Genomic DNA, 15,752 nt, shown 5'->3' with positions numbered 1-15,752 from the left:
CTTATGTATCAAATCTAGAAAAGCAGCGTAGAGAAGTGTTGGGAACAAATACAATGTGAGATCATACACACAAAGAAGCAATCACAGTGTCTTCAACAGAATGGCCCATCTTCAAAATTGCTCCTTTCATTGTTCTAGCTCGAATTGCACGACCATGGCCAGGTTTACGCCTTACCTTGCAGTCTGAAAGGACTCGGCCAAAGGTACAGGGGAATTGGCCCCGGCTTCAAGCTTGTTCTTCAGCATGTCTTCTGCAAGACCTTGGATTGATATGATAAAGAGGCTGTGTCAAATTTCTCTGGTTACTCACGTTCTCGTCACTAGTAGTGACATGCGGTACTTTGTTTCAAGATACATAAGCTGAATAAGATCAAGAATACGTAAGTAACAGCCTTACGGGCCTTCAACGAGGTGGCCACTTGGAGATGCTGTCATGCTGTCTCATTTGGCACACGCTTCTTACTTCCACAAAGTAGTTGTTCCCGTGCTGTGCGACTCTCTCGCCAGCTCAATAATCCTGATCGCGTCGCGTGACTGGGTGGCCTTCACCTCGAGCTCAGCTTTACCATTAATAGCGTCGGCCAGGTTCTCATAGATACCCAGCCAGCGCCCAGTGATGCTGGGATATCTACCAGTGTACTTCTTCGTCGCTTCATCGTACTTCTGAACCGTTCCATCAAACTCCTTGTACGTTGTAAGAATACCACGCAGCTCGGCTGGTTCCTCGCCGAAACCGGGCTCAAGCGGCTTGCGGCCCTCGGCAATTTGCTCCTCCTGAGGGCAGGTGCTTCTTTGTTGGAACTGTGACGTGTCAGCGGACGATGTTTCGTACAAATGGCGGGCAACCAACCTTGAGCCATGATCCCTTTGTTCCCCTCACGAGATGTTTGAGTTGCTGGGCCATGGGCGTGGTTACGGAGGTCTTGACGGTCACCAGGAGGTCCTTCTGCGCTCCATCGTACTGCAAGACGATTGTGAACGAGTCTTCCACCTCGCTTTCGATGCCGCGCTGGGCGCGGAAGAAGCCAGTCACGGACTTCGGGCGTCCGAAGAGAGTCACTGCCTGGTCGATGCTGTGTGTTCCTGTATTTCGACACGATTAGAACAGTGTTCTTGGGGCCTAAGCTCGATGTTCAACTCACCCAGACCGAACGCCATGCCATCGCCCGGAGTGTACTCCTTCTTGTTCATTGAGCTGAGCCAAGGAGGAGACTCGAAATCATAGTGGATCTCGGCCTCCTTGATGTCGCCAAGTGCATCTTCTTTGATGAGCTTGCGCAAAGTTTGGAAGTCACCGTCCTGCAGTTTCGATGAGCCAACACGATATCATGGGGTAACTCAAGAATACTCACCCATCTACGATTCTGGAAGCAAGTCAAAATGAGGCCCTTCTCCATGGCGATTTGAATAACACGGTCTGCTTCTTCAGATGACCTTGCGAAAGGCTTGTCGGCGATGGCTTTAAAATTGTCAATCTCCGATCGCATAATCAGCTGCATTGGATAGTGACTTACCATGTTTTCCCGCCAACAGCGCCTTCTCTGCGAACGATGCGTGCGTATCAGTGTGGGTGGCAACCACGACGAGTTGAATGTCCGAGTCGGCGAAGAACTCCTCCGCAGTCCGGTAGTGTCTGATGTTGGGAAAGTCGACCTTGCAGTGGGAGCCCGCAGGCGCGGATGACAAATCGCTCGGAGCTTCCGCTCTCTGCAAGATCGCAATCACCTCGTAATCTTTGTTGGCAGTGATGAAAGGAAGGTGGAAGCTCTTCGCGGCGAAGCCGTAGCCGACGACACCGACTTTGATGGTGGACATGATGTTTCTTGTGTAAGTTTTCCGTTTTTACTCTCGGGCGGCTGGATGAATCTTACAGAATTTCGAGAGTTCTGCAATCAAAGAGCTGGCTACCTTCATTTATATCCCATCTTCTAAGATGCGGGGTGTTGGTGCAGCGGCGGCTCGACGGTGCGGGATGACGGGGTGGGGCGGAGAGGACCCACCTCTGGCCGACACTCCGCGGACGACTGGAACTTCGTTTTCGTGTAAGTAATTGTACCGACTTCAATAATTATACTTCAGTTTAGTACCTAATAATTTGCCGACTAGAATCTCAACAATGTCGGACACTTCCCAACCAGCCAATGCTCTTCTATTGATTGTAGGGAAATTTTGAGTTGAGTCTCACTGTTCTTCTCGTTTGAGATACATCGTCAAATCTCCTTCGCACGCATGGTACCAAAATCTAGGCAAAAAAACCTCCACCCGCACACGACCAATCATTCATGACATGGTTTTAGCCGCATCGCCTCAAGCCCCGCTGATTCCCCAACTGCTAGACTTTCCCGATCGAGACATGACTAACAATGAATGACGTTATTGAAGCTATCCCTCACACTTACTCCAGATATTTACCGAAGACCAATGCAACTTGAATGGGTTCCACTATTGACCCCGGGTGGTATTGCCCTGCCAGTTTGAATCGTGGGACTCACTCTAATGAACATAACCCGGTTTCTGTCCGTATACGACAAAGCTAGACACAAATAATCAGCAGAAAGCCCGGTTTGCACGGAGCGGTACAAAAGGGGTAGTACTTACATGTCGAACAACAAATGCATATCTCCCTGCTTCAGCTCCTTCCTAACAGCCGCTAACTCAACCTCAACCTCAACCCGCGATCTTCCCAAGATATCGCAAAACAGCTTGAGAGTGAACGCCTCCAGCCCTTCCAACGTGATCGCCAAATTCATCATTCCAAGATCTTTGTAGTACGGGTCCCTTGGCCACGGACCTATGGGACACTTGAACCCGCGGGCGTAAACGCCATTGAAACCTACCTCCTTCACCATCCCTTCAATTTTAGCCGCTGGGGAAGGGTCGCGGCCCATGCTTCTACAAGCGTTGGCGAATGCCTGGTTCCACTTCCAAGTCGCATGTTCGGGAGTGTATGTGCTGTCATCTGAGTAGAACTCGGTGTCCATCTCTTGGAACTCGGCGAAGCCTCCCGGATTTAAGTGGCTGATTCACGGTCAGCTTTCAGCAGTCCCTGAGCAGCACCACCTGCTAATAGTATTGAGACTTAACGTACTCGTAGATATTCTTCACCAACTTGGGCCAGTCGGCGATGGACGCGGCCATATACCGACACATGATGAAGTCGTACTTCCTGTTCGCAACCCAATCACTTTCCACATCGTCTACCTCAAACTTCACGTTCGAGGGAACCCTGCACTCCTACATATTAGTCTTCGGACAGCCTTTCTAACGTGAGTTCACTAACCATTCTGGCTGAATCGGACTCAGATCGTTTCCAGTGACCTACTCCGCTTGTCAGGTTCTTGATTTCGCAATACAAGACCAACTGTTCATCTGACCTCTGCGTTTTGGAAAATATCACCCATCTCCACCGCCCCTAGGGATAATCAGCCATCGCTCAGGTGTTGGAATGAGGAAGCTCAGCTACGTACAGATTCCCGTGCCTGTCCCGATGTCGAGCATCTTGTGTATTCTCTCTTTCTGCAGTGGCGCAAGATAAAGTCTGTTGCCAATGGTTTTAACAATCATGGCATGAGCTAAGTCGAGGCGATCCATTTCGTACTACATAGGTCTCGTCAATGTATTGTAGTTTCACTGTAAATAATGGATAATCATACGTCGTCGTTTGGGAATGCGTAGGCTGCGAATCGTGAGCGTTCATACCTGCGATGTAACTTGCATCGGCGGAAAGCTCGAAGCCGACTTACTTCCGGGGCGGAATGCATGATACCGACGGCCATATTCGACAGGATAGTCGACGACGCTTGAAGTCAGCGACGCGCTGTAATTTGACCTGGTATCGAGTAAGTATTCCTGATCCATGGGTCGTTGGAGGCTTATGGACTTGCAGTCTCTCATTAATGGATGCTGTATCATCCTCTCCCTGAGGCAACATTAATACGAGACCCGAGTCGAAATTGAAGTGCAGGGAAACGTACATAAGGCCGAGCCTCCGCCTCAAGTTGCTCCATCTCGCCAGTCGACGCAGTCTCGGGCTGCAACCTGCCAAGTAGGACGGTAGAAAGAAGGACTCGCGCATCAGCGATAAGACGTCGGGGAAGTGGTGTTTCGCTCTCTGCGGGGTCGCAGAAGGTACGCGGCCGCCGTGCAGAGTTCACGAGTTGAGTTCGTCTGGTGTTTCCAACCGCCCGTTTCCTTCAGAAACATATTTGCCGTGTTGTTCAGCCAAAGAAATGACAAATTCTAAAGCGGTATCTCGCACTGCTAGCAGTAGTCCACTGACTCGGATCTCATGCGTTTGTCGAGTGGGAACATTGAACGGTCGCAATGCCGGCACAAGGACCGGTTCTTTCTTTATCTGTGTTTCCTGTCGGTGAGGATCGAAAATACAGCTATTGTCTTCTCGACCTGAATGACAATTTGTGATGGAACAAAGAACATTGAATATTTCTCGTGAAATTGCAAGGAGTAGGTGAGTTTCGAGGGAAAAATTGATTCTACCTTCCAGGCTCCTGTTCATTTGCATTGAGAAGAACCAAGTCAATCGATGCAGAACAAAGCCTTAAAACAATTAACTCGAATATTGGAGCCGAGCCGTATTAATAGCCGCTCTTTTCCACGAGTAGAACTTTCTAACTCTTAACATAACCAATTTCCAACAGCTTATCCGAGAAGACAAATCCATCTTTCCACTCACCCAGAACCCATCGCAAATCAAACAAACCACCCCCAAAGCAGACATAATAGCCTCCCACAAGCCAACTTACGCCCAGGCCCTCGCCCACGCAAAAGTCCTCCACGACGACTTCCAAACCGAACTCGCCGCCTTCCGCCAGAATCTCAGCTCGCACTGGGACAGCTGTAAGGACATCCTGTAACACGCGAACACCTCGCTACACACGTCCGCGCCATCGACGCGCTGCACATCCGCCTCTTCAACCGGTATCTGGCACTGCGCGAGGGCCTGCATGATCTCATTGATCCCCTCTACGTGGGTGCGGTGCATCCAAAGAAGGGCGAGAAGGACATGTTGTTGGGGACGTATTGGGCCTTTGAGCGAGTGCCGCCCTTTGATGCGAAAGACGGGGATGATTTGATTGGGGGTCGGGAAGCGGACCGTGTGGAGGTGAAGAAAGGGCGGTACACAGATGATGAGTCCGGGACAGGCCAGGGCAATGGTGAACAACCTTGGGTCTTTGAAGAGTATGACCCCGGAGCTTCAGGCAAGGCTGGCCCTGAGGAATGGTGGGAGGATTCGGAGAAGAAAGAGGCGGATCTTATTGATCTGAGCTGGAATAATCATGTATTTCAGCTATTTGCTTGGATATCTTTTGCGCAGTTAGCTAGCCATACTCTCCTACCCCCCAACCTCAACCTTGAACAGACCACCCGCTAACTCTCAACCAAATTCCCCTTCAGCTCCCTATACTTGTTCTCCGGATCCGCCATCTCCTCCTCCACCGTCTGCAACTTCTTAATCACCCTCGCTGGGCTGCCCACCGCCACACTGTACGCAGGCAAGCTCTTCGTGACCACGGCGCCGCTGCCCACCGTCGTGCCGCGCCCGATCGTCACACCCGGCATAATAGTCACACCCCCGCCGATCCAGCAGTCGTCCTCGATGGTGACGGGCAGCCCGTACTCGACGAACTTGATGCGCGAGAGCACTGAGGTGTCGTGGCCGGCGGTGTAGATGCTCACGTTGGGGCCGAACTGCACGCGGTCGCCGATTGTGACGAGGGAGACGTCGAGGATGGTCATGCTGTGGTGTGTGTCAGGTGCTGCTCCGCATCACAAGAAGAAGGCAACATACTTGAAGTTGGCAAAGCAGTTCTTGCCAAAGATGACGTTACATCCGTAGTCCACAATGAACGGCGCCTCGACAAACGTGCCCGCGCCAAGCTTACCGACCATCTTGGCCAGCGTCTCCGTTTTGAGCTGGGCCACCTCGTCGGCGGTGTGCTTGCGGTGGTCGATCTCGTTGAAGTCACGCGCGAGGCAGCGACCTTGGTGGCGACCGTCGACTAGGATCGGGTCGACGGGGTTGTACCTTTTGTTGCGGTTAGTAATGGGCAACGAGGTATTTCTAGAAATAGCGCGTACATCATCCCAGAAACCATCTTCTCGTACTCCTCGCACCAAGGCGTGTTCTGGAGAGTGCGGGCTACCGCGATGATTTCGGGGTCTTTCTGGGACTTTGCCATTTTTGGTTCGCCGTGTTGTTGGGTTGGTGTTTTGAATTGGCCGGCGGGAAGGTGATTGAGACGGTGCAAAGAAGTGACGACGGTGAGATGAAGCTGTAGAAGAGAAACAAATGAGACTGCTGTTATGGGCGATTATAAGAAAGACAACGATGAAGTATATCGTGTCCTGAAGTCAAAGAGTCGTTGGTGTTGTGTGTAAGTGGCGGTTGATGCGGAGACTCCGACGGATGGCTCCAGCTTGGGAACTCGCAAAGGCGGGAGCATCCTGGGTGGGTCCTGGCATTTCTCCCGATAATTATCACGGCGAATCCTGAGTGGTCGGTATGGGTAAATATCGGGCTACACAGCGTGGGTTGCGGAGCACAATGTCGACGCGGTGGAGGCTGAGACCGTGGTCCCGGTACGGCGAAGCGGCCCGAGAAACACTAGATTCAGTCTTCCTGGCACCCGTTTCTCCCGGAATACATATCCCGCCTGGGTCTGCATGCCGGTTACCGGGTCACGGGTGAAACGACGCGTGTGCATAGCCCTATTAGTATTGGGTAAGTTTGTCATGTCTAGTGACCAATGAGGCCGTAACTCGTATGCTCATATCCATCTAGGAGAAGTATGTATAGAATCATTGTACCCAGCGCCTCGCAAAGCCCCAAAATGCCCATGAGTGTCTAGCAAACCCGCCTGACGCGTCTCACCCGCTAGCAGCAGTTTTCCTGCGACTCGCCAGCCGCTGTCTGGAAGCTTGCAGCCTCTCCTCATCCATGGCTGACCGCCACGTGCAGTCATCCGCAAACTCGCACATGCGGCACTTGTACGCCTCCTCGATCTGCACGCCCCGCGGCTCTCGGTCTGCGCGCCACCACTCCAGCGTGCTGCCCAGGTAGAGGTTCAGCGCGCGGTCGTCCATCGGGAACACCTGGCTGTCGATGAGGGAGCCATCGCCGCGGTATCTGTACTCTACGGCGAGTAGTCTACCAACGGAGTCCGCACCGTGAGCGAAAGTCTCCTTCAACTCAGATCTGAGAAGTGGGAGGAGTTCGCGGAGCGATCTGTACTTGATAAAATCTGGCGTCTGACTTGTGGCTCCATCCACGTCCGTACCGCCATTTGCCGCATCAGATGATGGTGGAACGTAGTCGCCATCTGGTGATGAGTTGACGTCGAAGAACAGCTCGTCGTGCAAGCTGCCAATCTGTGCGATAAACGAATCCGAGAACGGCACATCTGGGTCCAGATTATACCGCCTGAAGATTCTCAGATAATCCAACTTGTCCGCCGCCATCTCTGACAGGAACCGTTGGTAGAGAAACAACTGCACCTTTGCGGGGCGCAGCAGCGCGGGGCTGTTAGGCGCCTTCATGGATCCCCGCGTCTTGACGTCCGTCAAGTAAATCTGCGGGATCTTCTCCTTGCCCGCACTCTTCGACGGGAAGTAGTCGGTGATGCTCGCCTGGCTCTGGCCCTCCGACTCCTGGCTCAGCTGCTCCTCAAACTCCGGGTCCGGGTTCTCGAAGCTCAGGCCGTCAATGACGCCGTTGACGAGATTGCCGTCCGCGAAGCCCCATACCTCGAGCTCGCGGGTCATGCCCGTTTCACGGAGCGTTCGCAGGCCTTGAATGAGATTCCACATGCGCAGACCAAAGCCGTCCTCTTTGCTCGCGATCTCGACGCGGACGGTGGTGTGGACTTCGTCCTCAAGGTCCTGGTGCACCTTGGTGCCCTGCTTCATCGCCGCGGTGCGTGTCTTGCGGCCGAAGGGCAGGCGTGTTAGGGTGTAGAAGTATTGCAGCTCGCACCACGCGCCGGCTGTCAGGTCGGTGACGGTGAATGGCTTTCGCGGGTAGGATCGAAATCGTACGAGGGGCGATCGGGTGTCATTGTCAGGTTCTGGTGGGGGAGTGGTCTTCGGTTTGGAGGGCGGGCGCGAGGATTCGCTTTTGGAAAGAGCTTTGCTCACTAGACGCTTCCCAGTCAGTCAGTTTCCGATTAACGGTCCTTTCCATGCGGCGAACTCACGATCCGGGTAGTTGACGACGCCGTTGCCATTCGACGGCGGGGTACCAGCCCTGTGCTTCCTGCTGTCGGTGCCAAACGCAGCTCTGCGGCGACTGCGAGGAGACCGTAGTGGCGCCTTGGCCGTAGCAGACGACTCGTAAGAGAGGGCATTGGAAGGAGCATCGTTCAGACGGAACTCCTCCTCGGCGACGGTGTCGATGCCCAGGTCTTCTGCAAGGCCGGCGACTGCAGCAGGTGGTGGTGGTGCTGAGGCGGGGTTGGGAGCTTCGGTGATGAGCTGGCTTAGCAGAGATTCGTCTTCAAGAGTGAGATCGTAGCCATATTCGTCGTCAGAGTCAAGCGAGAGCGATGTTGCCATTGTTGTGCGACTTTGGAGTCATGTCGGTGCTTGGTGGGGCGATGTGAGGTCCTTCTGGTGAAGGCGTCACGACTCAGCGGGGAGATCGCCGCTAAAAACACGAGAAACGCGTTGGAGGAAGTGGCGATGGGAGGTGACGGCGTGGATGCGCTTTAGTGCTTGCAGATGCTGTAAGCGGAACTTCGCCGCCTGTGATTGGGCGCTTGGGCTCGCTGGTGCCTGGGAGCCCCTGCACCACGAACAGGCAGCACTGCCATCCACTGAACACCTCACGTAAAAAACACACGAGACGAATTTGAAAAGTCCGTCTCAATTGCAAGCCCGCTTTGAAGTCTTTGAGAAACCCATGGTGTTATGAATGGCCGAGACCCTTAAATGCAATTTGTGCGACATTTAGTAGGAACGTCCTCTGAGAGCTTGTCTACAATAAGACCACACCCTTAATTAGGACTTGCGTTAGGTGTCGAAGCAGTAGAAATGAGAGATAGAAATGAAAGATAGGAATGGCAATTGCGTGCATTCTATTCAAAGACTGTTTTTGATTCTGCATAATATTCTATTGAAAGTATCATATTCGCTGTCATCTTCTTTTGGTTCGAATTAACCATGATTCTAATGTGAAGCTGCAAATGCTTTCCCTAGGTCTATGAGAAACCAGAACTCCTGAACGCCGAAACACCCGAGTTTCTCTCTGTCGCGATATGTCAAATAATTAATAAGGATTTTCCGCGGTGCGTATCCTTGCGATAAAAGCAAAGTCCAAAAATCTCTATCCATTGTTGAACCCGAACCCCATCACATCTCCTTCCTCGATTAATTAATCCTCCTTGGGGAGATCGGTTTCCTGCAAAACTCCTTTCTCCCATCTCAACCAACATCCCTAGCTTCTCATCGGGTCGTTTAATTCATGCACTCAGGTCTTTGACGCGCGCCGCGAGCGCCTCCCGGAGCTCTTCCGCCACAAACTGGCGAGAATCCCTTCCCTTAGCAACAACCAGCTGATCAGCCCACCGGACAAGATCGTTCCAGCTGTGGGACTGGATCTTGGTAATAAAAGGACTTAATATGCCCTTGCGAAAAGTCTTGCTCTCACTAGCCGCGATATTTGGCAGGAACTGCATTATCTTGCGCAGCTCCGTGATTGTCTTTTGCATATTGGCAGCGTTCGTCTCTGTACTGATTTGGCGCTCGACTTCGTGCTGAGCCTCGGCAGCATTGATCTGACCAATGTTGTTATTGACATGAGGATCAGTGTTCTCTTGGCGACCATGATGGGCGTCTTTGCGTTGTCTCTTGATCGCTGGCTTGACGTCTTCGTCGTCCGAGTTGATTTCGATGACCTCAACGTGGCCTTGGAGTGTGGCGGTTGATGCATCCCTGTCGGCGCGTCTTTTCTTCTGCCCTGGACCATGTGTGACGAATATTTGTCTTCCTGACGCCGTACAACCGCCAGATTCAGCAGACCAAGAGGAGGTCTCCGGCGCTTTTCTCTTTCCAGAGTCGTCTTGAACGGCCTGCCTCGGCCCAATTGTTTTTTCAAGACTCGGCTGAGGACCTGTTCGCGCATCATCATTCCCACTTCTAGAGTTGTCGTTATGTTGAGGCCCGGCAGACTGAGCACCATACGTCGCTCTCTGCAACCCCTCCTGTGAGTAGGTGTTCACGCCAGTGATGCAATTGATGAGGTAGCTCGCTCCCGCATAGCACTGCCTGAAAGTCGGATGGTTCAGCCAGGTTTCGGGAAGGTTCATCTGGAACCTCAGAATAGCAGAGCACACCTGCCATTTCACAACGACCTTGTCTCCTTTCTGCATTTGTCGAGCCAACGAGACTGTGCGGTTATTGTGGCAATCTCCGGATGGTCCTCTCTTCTCGCTATTCGTCAATTCTTTGGAGAGGTCATCAATGACCATGGTCTTCTCTTGTCGGGACGAGAGAATGTCGTGAATGTCTGAGTTGAAGATTCGAATTGCCAGTTTGAGGTACTTAATCTGGTAGGGAAGGTGGTACGGTTTCTTCTGATAGCGGTACCTGGCATGCGCAGGCGCCGCCATGCCTGTTTGTTGGTTATTCATGTTTGTGGCCCAGGAGGATTGTGAATATGCTAATGCCGTTTCGGAGATAGCTGGCTAGGGTGAAGTTCGTGGGGTTGCTTCTATGATCAGCTCCAGAGGAAGGCGTTATCGTGGTGAAGTTATCAACGAAAGATGTGTGTTGTGTTTGCAACGAGGATGAATAGATTGCCGACGAGAACTGAGAATTGAATAACCTAAAGGTAAGAGCGATGCGGTCTTGGATTATTCTTGAATATGTTGAAAACGAAAGAAAAGATCTCTTGCAATACTTTCGCCGTTGTCGAGTTGATGTTTTGTTTGGAGGAGACTCGGGTACGGCTGGAGCCGATTTCAGATGGTGAACATCGGACGGGTGGGTTCGTTTGGCGGAGGGAAGGTGAATCCTTCGGTGGGTGAAATGAGTTTCACTTCAGGAGATTTTCGAGGAGTCAAGAACTAAGAAGGTGCATATGGTGATTGCTCTCTACTTTGCGGAGAGAACGTGTTGCCGTGAGAAAATAAAAAGGATAATATGAGGCGGGATGATATGCCGCAGATGGTGAACCTCTAGGGGTGTTGTGAGGATGATGTTGAGTTCAAGACTGGGAAGTTAGAAAGTGAGTTGAAGTGTAAGGCTTGGCTTGTATTTATAGCTCCGCTGAGGCGGTGATGTTGGGACACAAGCTAGCTCGCTATAGAGAAAAGTCCTTCAGCCCTCTTGTAGTGCCATCAATCCCCAGTGCCTCCTTCTCATCGTCACCCAGTACCCCCAGTGCCTGCCTCCTAGTAGGCGCATTCGCATCAAAGTACGGCTTCTCCGCGAGAGAAGTCACACGGGTGCCGTGGCGCGGGTGCTTGCCCTCGTAATCCCAGCTGGCGTTGTGAATGGTGATCCTGTAAAATCGTCAGCTCATACTCTTCACCATCATTCTTGTCAACCATCAACTAACCTGTTGTCCCAAAGGGCACTAGTGTTCGGCGTCCACTTGAACCGCACCTGGATATCCACATTCTGCTCGTACACATCGAACAGATATCCCAAAATCACATCGCTCTCCGCCTTGTCCAGCCCGACAATGCGATCCGTCATCGCGCGGTTCACCCACAGCGCCTTCCACCCAGTTGCGGGGTGCACCCTGACAAGCGGGTGTGCGCGCTCAATGTGCTTTGGCCCGGCCTCCTGGTTGTCGCGGTCGAGATATGCGTGCGCGGACTTGTACACGGCGTAGCGGCCATCGATGATCTTGCGGAAGTCGGGCGACAACTTCTCATACGCAGCGTATCCGCTCGCCCACAGCGTATCACCACCGATGGGCGGGACGGTATCGTTGTGCAGATGCGTGACGCCCGCGGGCTGGCGCTCGTGGACGAGGTCGGTGTGCCAGCGGGAGGCGCCGCCCGGGTTGCGGAAGTTGGCCGGGCGCTCGGTGGCCCACAGGGCCGGCCAGATGACGGAGGCGCCGAGGACGCCGGGGACTTGCGGGACTTGGGGCTGTGTGATGGCGAATTTTGTCAGCAAGCATCGACTTGAGTAACATGGGTTTGAAGATTACTGACATGGACTTCAACCTCTCCAAACCATTCACCGAGCTCTTTCTGCTGCTGAGGTGAGAGATCCTGATCCCTGAAGAAGACAACACTGCGCTCGGCAATCAAGAGCGCGAGCTCATCTTTTTGCTCAGGGGTGAGGTCCTTGAGTTGCAAACCCTCGATTTCGGTACCGATATGCGTCGTCAAGTCAGTGACCTTCGTCGCGGCGCCGAGCAGGTTCTTCTTGGACTTGTCGGCACGAGCGCCAGCGTCGATGTATTCGCGCTCCTTGTTGCGGATGTTGATGGCATCCTGTAGGAAGAGGGGTCTTGAGGGGCGGTACGGGTAGCCGTTGGAGAGGTCCACGCCGGCCTTTGTCAATCTTGCCTTTGCGGGCTCGGGGAGGCCGAGGGTGTCCTTCCGCGGCTCCGCCACATCGGTGATGGCTGGATCAATGGGGGCGGGAACCATGATTGCGCGTGGAGTCTTGAGGAGATCTTGATTCGGACGGGAAACGATTTGGATATAGATGTTGTTTAATCTGTTGGTAAGATGATGGAATCTTGGCAGAGAAGGGACGAGCTGCTGTCATAAATGTCCTTCAAAACTGCAACAGCCTTCCTTTATACTGGACAAACAACGTTATGTCCCAAACATCCCTCCAATGATATGATCACCATATGCAAGCATCACAGCGCCAGCAAATGCTCACCAATCAAGCTATTATTACCAATAATCGCGGGGTCGACGGCCATTCAGACGACTTATCTATGGCTCAATCTGCATCAACAGTGACGAATCCAGGGACCTCTGGGCGAGATCGAACCACTCGAGTCACGGATCTCGGGAAACGACTCGCGAGCCAAATCCTTTGGCGCAGCACGCCATACAAACCAACCAACAGCATGTTCTCTGCAACACCGAGATACAACACTCCCCGAGATGGTGTTGTGAAATAACGGCAACGACGAGTGTGGGGCGTCCCTCTCAGCTGCTCCCCCGCGCGGCCGAATTGGACGTTGGGGATATGTCGCGGATCCGGGGTTGTCAGCTTGCCGCGCAAGTGGGGGTTGCGCGATACAAGGGCCCGATTGTGTGCTTGTGGACCAACGGCAGGCCAGACCCTTTGTGACGCGATCGCCAGCGCCCAACTCAGCATTTGGATGCGCTTCGGAAGCTAAATAGGCGTGGGCTAACCCGTCTTGTTTGACAAGATGCTGTCAGCTTGGGTGGTCTCCTTATCTCCGCTCCGTTGGAGCTATCCTTTGGACTTGTGAGAGAGTCTCCAAGAAACCAAGGTGCCAGGCGGTGATCTCCCGACGTCCAAGGCTGGGCGATTTGTGCTTAGTCTTGGTGCCTCGTACGGATAGATTAGCCAACTTAGCATCGGGGAAAACGAAAGAGGTGAAGAGGGTTCTTGAAGGGAAGAAATCTTTCACACAGTTACATGAGGAACCGCCACGATGAGCCATATTTTGCCTTGAGCAATCCCACCTCGCTTTATCTTGGCGGGATGTTGTCGGATGTTGCCCGCCACGGGTACCAAACGGCAGCAGCACGCCATTGTATCCAGAATCATCGTCAGCGGGAAAAGCCCAGTTTTTGGCCTTGCCGCCGCGAACTTGGCCGATGTTGCTCCGATAAGACCCCTACATCGAAAGAAAATTCACATCCGATGGGATGTTGGTTTGCATGTATAAAGCGCGATGCGCTTGCTGTCAATGTGGTACTTGGTCTAGACTACTGTCGATCCTGACGAGCATCGTGCATTGTCTTTGCTTCAATCGTCGTTGTCCCGGCTCCGGAGCCCATTCGTTCACAATGGCAGTCACCGAGGTCAATGAGAAGACGGCCGCTGTCGACTCGCCACGGAGCAAATCCCCGACCTCCGTCGACGCCGACTCCGCCGCGGGGCATCTCGTCGAGGAGAAGCCCAAGCTCACATGGAAGTCGTATGTCTGGGATACCCTGGACAAGTCTCCCGAGGAGCGCAAGTTCATGTTCAAGCTCGATGCCATCATCCTCACCATGGCATCGCTCGGGTACTTCATCAAGAACCTGGACCAGATCAACATCAACAACGCCTTCGTGTCTGGTATGAAGGAGGACATGCAGCTTTTTGGCAATGAGTTGAACTATATGCAAACTTGTTGGACTGTGGGATATGTTCTTGGGGAAATTCCAAGGTCAGTTGCCTATACTTTAGATCGTGGACATCTGGTGTCTGAGAGATGTGGCTAACACGAAAGCACAGCAATCTGCTCCTCACCCGTGTCCGCCCCTCAATCTGGATACCCGCTTGCGAAACAACTTGGGCTGTCCTCACCATCCTCATGATCAAGTGCACAAACACCACCCAGCTCTACGTCCTCCGCTTCTTCATCGGCCTCGCCGAGAGCACGTTCTACCCCGGCATGCAGTACATCATCGGCTCATGGTATCGTAAAGATGAACTAGCCAAACGATCCTGCATCTTCCACGCTAGTGGCAGCATAGGTAAGCCATGTTTTCCTTCCATCTGTCATTCATACCTCCGCGAGGCCAGGTTGTACTCATACTAACCCTCCCTTCAAGGATCAATGTTCAGCGGTTACCTCATGGCAGCCGTCTACAACCTCGACGGCGTTCACGGCTGGAAGGGCTGGCAATGGCTCTTTATCGTCGACACCGTCATCTCCCTCCCCATCGCCCTCGCCGGCTTCTTCCTCCTCCCGGACGTCCCCGAGATCGCCAAGGCGTGGTACCTCAGCGACGACGACATCGCGCTCGCCCAAAAACGGATGCAACTCGAGGGCCGCGCTAACCGCCAACCCTTCACGAAAGCAAAGCTTAAGAAAATCTTCACCAGCTGGCACCTATACACTCTCACGGCGCTATACATCTTCTTCAACAACGGCTGCGGCCTCCTCGGCCAGCCGGGCTTCCAGCTCTGGCTCAAGGGCGCGGGTTACAGCGTTAAGGAGGTCAACACATACCCGACCATCACATCCGCCATCGTGGTCGTCACGACGCTGATATACGCATGGTCGTCGGATACGGTCTTCAAGGGCGCGCGGTGGCCGCCGATTGTGTTCTCGGGTCTGGTGCAGATTGTCATCTACTCGAGTCTCACGGCGTGGGATATCCCGATCGCGTGGAAGTGGGGATGCTTCCTTTTGGCAGGTTTTGGGGGCGGTATCAGCGGATTGACCTTTGCATGGGCGCATGAGATCTGCAAAGATGACAATGAAGAGCGCGCGCTAGTGACGGGGTCCATGAATCAGATGGCCTACGTGTTCCAGGCATGGCTGCCGCTGCTCATCTGGCAGCAGGTGCAGGCGCCGCAATACCCGAGGGGATACCCCACGATGGTGGCGCTAAGTGTCGGGCTCATTGGGACGTCGTTCTTGATTCGGTATCTTCATCGGAAGGAGCTGGGAAAGAAGGTATTGGCGGTTGCGGCTTGAAATTGGGTTGAATTATCACAAGGCAAGACGTTGCAGTCAATAGCAAAAGATCGAAGTGCGGATTGTTTCAGCAACATACGCGGGCATTGTTCCACGATACCATTAAGCAAATTCGAGGAATGCATAACGTGTTTGCAGTAGACCTCTGTAA

General features: G+C 53.1%; 7 protein-coding genes across 7 annotated transcripts; 1 reads left to right on the top strand and 6 right to left on the bottom strand.

Annotated features, from left to right (window-relative positions):
* Positions 1-459: 459 nt before the first annotated feature.
* On the bottom strand, positions 460-1,815 carry CGGC5_v005698 (putative oxidoreductase; the record flags this gene model as incomplete). The annotated part of the gene is made up of 5 exons (XM_032024240.1): positions 460-801; positions 851-1,083; positions 1,143-1,299; positions 1,353-1,459; positions 1,515-1,815. 5 exons carry the CDS (start codon positions 1,813-1,815, stop codon positions 460-462), a joined length of 1,140 nt encoding a protein of 379 aa, XP_031879055.1.
* A 678-nt stretch (positions 1,816-2,493) lies between these two features.
* On the bottom strand, positions 2,494-3,858 carry CGGC5_v005697 (Secondary metabolism regulator LAE1; the record flags this gene model as incomplete). The annotated part of the gene is made up of 8 exons (XM_032024239.2): positions 2,494-2,533; positions 2,599-3,018; positions 3,089-3,226; positions 3,281-3,318; positions 3,375-3,412; positions 3,468-3,597; positions 3,654-3,676; positions 3,744-3,858. 8 exons carry the CDS (start codon positions 3,856-3,858, stop codon positions 2,494-2,496), a joined length of 942 nt encoding a protein of 313 aa, XP_031879048.2.
* A 1,530-nt stretch (positions 3,859-5,388) lies between these two features.
* On the bottom strand, positions 5,389-6,200 carry CGGC5_v005696 (putative acetyltransferase; the record flags this gene model as incomplete). Its single annotated transcript, XM_032024238.1, has 3 exons — positions 5,389-5,758; positions 5,810-6,046; positions 6,100-6,200. 3 exons carry the CDS (start codon positions 6,198-6,200, stop codon positions 5,389-5,391), a joined length of 708 nt encoding a protein of 235 aa, XP_031879049.1.
* A 688-nt stretch (positions 6,201-6,888) lies between these two features.
* EXO5 (Exonuclease V) lies at positions 6,889-8,571 on the bottom strand (the record flags this gene model as incomplete). The annotated part of the gene is made up of 2 exons (XM_032024237.1): positions 6,889-8,153; positions 8,214-8,571. The coding sequence occupies 2 exons, from the start codon at positions 8,569-8,571 to the stop codon at positions 6,889-6,891; spliced, it is 1,623 nt and encodes a 540-aa protein (XP_031879050.1).
* Positions 8,572-9,476: 905 nt separating this feature from the next.
* On the bottom strand, positions 9,477-10,646 carry CGGC5_v005694 (uncharacterized protein; the record flags this gene model as incomplete). Its single annotated transcript, XM_032024236.1, has 1 exon — positions 9,477-10,646. One exon carries the CDS (start codon positions 10,644-10,646, stop codon positions 9,477-9,479), a length of 1,170 nt encoding a protein of 389 aa, XP_031879051.1.
* Positions 10,647-11,317: 671 nt separating this feature from the next.
* On the bottom strand, positions 11,318-12,626 carry CGGC5_v005693 (putative alpha-ketoglutarate-dependent sulfonate dioxygenase; the record flags this gene model as incomplete). The annotated part of the gene is made up of 3 exons (XM_032024234.1): positions 11,318-11,519; positions 11,576-12,117; positions 12,183-12,626. 3 exons carry the CDS (start codon positions 12,624-12,626, stop codon positions 11,318-11,320), a joined length of 1,188 nt encoding a protein of 395 aa, XP_031879064.1.
* Positions 12,627-13,976: 1,350 nt separating this feature from the next.
* On the top strand, positions 13,977-15,601 carry CGGC5_v005692 (Pantothenate transporter liz1; the record flags this gene model as incomplete). The annotated part of the gene is made up of 3 exons (XM_032024233.1): positions 13,977-14,341; positions 14,410-14,651; positions 14,730-15,601. 3 exons carry the CDS (start codon positions 13,977-13,979, stop codon positions 15,599-15,601), a joined length of 1,479 nt encoding a protein of 492 aa, XP_031879063.1.
* Positions 15,602-15,752: the final 151 nt, after the last annotated feature.

This window comes from Colletotrichum fructicola (genome assembly GCF_000319635.2).
Source record: "Colletotrichum fructicola Nara gc5 chromosome Unknown KSG_Nara_v1_contig03, whole genome shotgun sequence".
Classification (NCBI taxonomy): Eukaryota; Fungi; Ascomycota; class Sordariomycetes; order Glomerellales; family Glomerellaceae; genus Colletotrichum; species Colletotrichum fructicola.
This window is presented reverse-complemented; position numbering and strand designations above follow the sequence as displayed.